General features: G+C 45.0%; 1 protein-coding gene across 1 annotated transcript in view; it reads right to left on the bottom strand.

The window, feature by feature from the left end:
- LOC109470951 overlaps window positions 1-1,881 on the bottom strand; it is a 22,353-nt gene extending 20,472 nt beyond the window's left edge. The window contains exon 1 of the mRNA XM_019770045.1: window positions 1,683-1,881. Within this exon, the coding sequence (XP_019625604.1) occupies window positions 1,683-1,881 (199 nt within the window). The remainder of the gene's footprint in view (window positions 1-1,682) is intronic.
- Window positions 1,882-3,558: the final 1,677 nt, after the last annotated feature.

Genomic DNA, 3,558 nt, shown 5'->3' with positions numbered 1-3,558 from the left:
AAGTGAAAGCAAACACTGGGCTCAGGTGCAGTTTACATTAGAGCGCTCGATCGCTATTCAGTACCAAGGCTAGGCGGCCATTTTGTTTGCCCTATTACGTCACTACGTGCGTCCTGATTACGTTCGGTAACAGCTGAGGGCGTTTTTTTCCGTTTAAGAGGGACACCTTTGTTTCCCTTCTGGATTTCAATAGACAACAAGGAATATATCCTGTCGTCTATGAATAGCTGAGTCACTGTGCATATTGTCTCTTTGTCCTAGCAAGGGACAACATTATTGGATCTAGCTCTGAATCCGCCATTTTGAATCTGAAGCCAGGGGCCTCAACAGGTATTTCTCTTTGTGTAAAAACACAAAGGATCACCAATGGTGACAACGGCATGCTCAGGCACTTTAAAGGCCATCTGGATATGGCATATTTTACCTTTAACACTATACCGTACCCATACAATGTTAAACGGACAAACAAAACAAAACAAAACAACACAAATAGGAGGGAAGATGCCAATTTGCATTGCAAAACTGCTCCTGTCAGTCGCAGGCTAGAAAAGCAAAAGTATTTTCTCAATTCTAGACGATGCGTTAAACTAAACAGGGTCTGTACATCGCATCTGGCATGAAACATCGCATCTACTTAATATTTTTTATCGCAATATGTTTTAATTGTAAAGATAAACCAAACAAACAATGGGGGTAGACACATGTATATGATTCTGACAGCTTGTACCCAATGTAGATTTTGGGGATATTGTTATAATTTTCACTGTCAGGAAGCACAGTACACTAATATATGTCAAATAAATACTAAGTACTCAATGTTGCGCAAGAATTACAATATCGCACCAAGAAACGAAAAAGGCACAAAAAACTTCCCTTTTCTCTGTACAAAGACTCTGTTTAGGAAATGGAAACAAATTTAGCAAATATCTCAGGCGTTCTGGCTCTGGCGTACTGTAGTAACCCTCCGATATCATACGATCCAATTTTCAGCCCGTAAAACGACCAGTGCTGACGTACACAGACCTCTTCATTTACAAACCACATATCATCGGCTGGCGGGGAAGGGCGAAGGTGCAGACTAAACCTTCTACGTACCTTTCTCGATCTGGCCTCGCCGTGTTTTCCCGTCAATAATTCAATTGGGAAAACCCAATGACGAAACCTTTGCTTTCCCTACAAAACAGCTGCGTGAGCCTTGCTCGGAGTAACACAAAGATGGCGGCCTGTGATATGGGTTATTAATTATTCATATTTGCTGTGCGTGATTATCTTAATAGCCTGTGGGTGGGAGCCCTGTGCGTGGCAGAAAGACTGGGGCTAGGAGGAAAAAGATCTCTCCGAGAGAGAGAGAGGGAGAGAGAGAGAGAGAGAATGAGGGTGGGAGAGAGGGGGAGAGATGACATCAACAGCACACAGTCAGTGATGCCGCACTCATGTGATCACTGGGGACAAAAACAAAAACCTGAAGCAAGGTTATTGACATCACAAACTTTTGAGTCTGTCGTTGCTTGTGCATCTGTTGTCATATTTGCTCTACGTCACCTCATTGGTTATTTAGATCGATGAAAAAAATTGGCAGGTTTTCATTTTTTAACGCGCGTCAGTTTCTCATGACTCCTCAGCGGCCTCGCCACTTAACGGTGCGAGTGCCCGTCTGTGCAAAACAAGCCAGAGCCAAACACCTGCGTCCGGAACTGATTCAGCCTTTTGGTCAAAGAACGACATTTCCACGTGAGCCCGCGTGAGCCGGTGAGCCGTCCACATGTACCGCACGTACACATTAGCAGCAACCCGACCCTCAGCTGCACTTAAAAGCCTTGTTACATCTGATCTGTAGAGCCCTGTTACAGCAGCGAGATGACTGGCCTTGTCAGCATTCATGTCGCCATTTGTTTGTGTGGTGTAGTAGCATGGAATCCACCCCATTCTACCTCCGGGTTACTCTGTTTATGATTCTCTGAGCGATTACCGTTACCTAGAAGAATGCTTTTGGAAGCTTTTGCCTATTGTAATTAGCAGCATAACCCAAGAACCTATGGATGGATTGTCATTAAATTTTGTACGTGGTTAGGTGTTGGCCTGTCGAAGAAATAATTAGATTTTGTACACCCTGACGCCTTCCGTAGGTACTGCAGCAGAACCTTTTTCTATCTCGTGTTTTGGGTAACGTCGAATCGAGGACTGGTCTGCTGTGTTCTGATCAATACGCAACTGGTAGGATTTAGACTCTCGGTTGGGACGATAAGTCAAAGGTCCAGTGTTTAAGGAGAGGCACAGAGAGATATATTTAGAGGGACGCCCGGTGACTTTGATGCCATTGAAACTTGGAAAATGACCTTCTAAATTAAAAGTACCCAGTGCCTAAGTAATCAATATTCAGAAACCCTAGAAGCATCTGACGTGTGGCCAAACGCCTGAGCTCCCTTGTCCTATCACATTATCAAAAGAAAGCGCGTGGGACGGTTCGCCAATTTCCCCACTGGCCTCTCAGAGGAAAGGCCTGGGAGCGGCACTGTCGCCGGCGTGGTCGCAGGCGTGACTACGTTCTCCTATTACTTTCAATTTCCTTATCGATTTTACATTTATGCGCATTTTCCCACGTAATTTTAGCGCTAACTGCAGGTGTCCTCCATTTTGAAATCCTTCAACCGTTCAAACTAGAAAGATGACAATATGAGAACTCCGCGGAAAGAATTAGACGGAGAAAAAAAGAGGAAGCCGTAGGAGGGCAGTTATTCACCTGTGAATGGTCGTGTTATTAAAGACGACGTGCAGCAGGATCCATGCAGGGATCAAATTACCACTTGCTTGCACCGCCAAGTCTTCCACTACAAAGTCCAAGAAGATCTGAAAGAACATGAAACAAAGAATGAACTGTACACCATACTATGTGTTTTCTGTCACTTGTAATTCAACCTTCCTGGCCACTTAGATTTCATAATGAACTTTTTTTCGCACACTCGTATCAGTTTCGAGGTGCACAGAACATATATTCAAATCCGTATGGCCTGAGCAAGCTTGATATACACACACCAGCAATCTACGCTGCGTAGATGTGCGGGAGGCTGACAATTTGAGAAATAAACGTTTCCTTAAAAACTCGTTATGTTCCGTCGTTCCCCAGTGTGACGCAGGTGGGAGGGATAATTAAGTGCCGCTCCTGCTGTTTTCAGAGCTGCGCTCAGGAGAAATGGCAGGCTTAAAATATAAGGCTCGTGCGGGGGAGGACAGTTCTATTATACGGTTATAGTGCACGTACTGGTTATAACCACCGCATATGGCGCAGCTCGTTTTATAAACAACGATGTAACGTCCTCCAACAATCGCCACCACATCCGGGGATGTTTCAATGGTGTCAGTCGGTAGGCTGGGGTGTTAGTCGGTAGGCTGGCTGTTTAGATGGTGTCTGTTTAGATGGGTGGCTGGATAGATGGGTGGCTGTTTAGATTGGTGTCTATTTAGATGGGTGGCTGGATAGATGGGTGGCTGTTTAGATGGGTGGCTGGATAGATGGGTGACTGGATAGATGGGTGGCTGGATAGATGGGTGGCTGGATAG

The sequence above is a fragment of the Branchiostoma belcheri genome, unplaced genomic scaffold (assembly GCF_001625305.1).
Source record: "Branchiostoma belcheri isolate BF01 breed outbred unplaced genomic scaffold, Haploidv18h27 scaffold24, whole genome shotgun sequence".
NCBI classification, from domain to species: Eukaryota; Metazoa; Chordata; class Leptocardii; order Amphioxiformes; family Branchiostomatidae; genus Branchiostoma; species Branchiostoma belcheri.
This window is presented reverse-complemented; position numbering and strand designations above follow the sequence as displayed.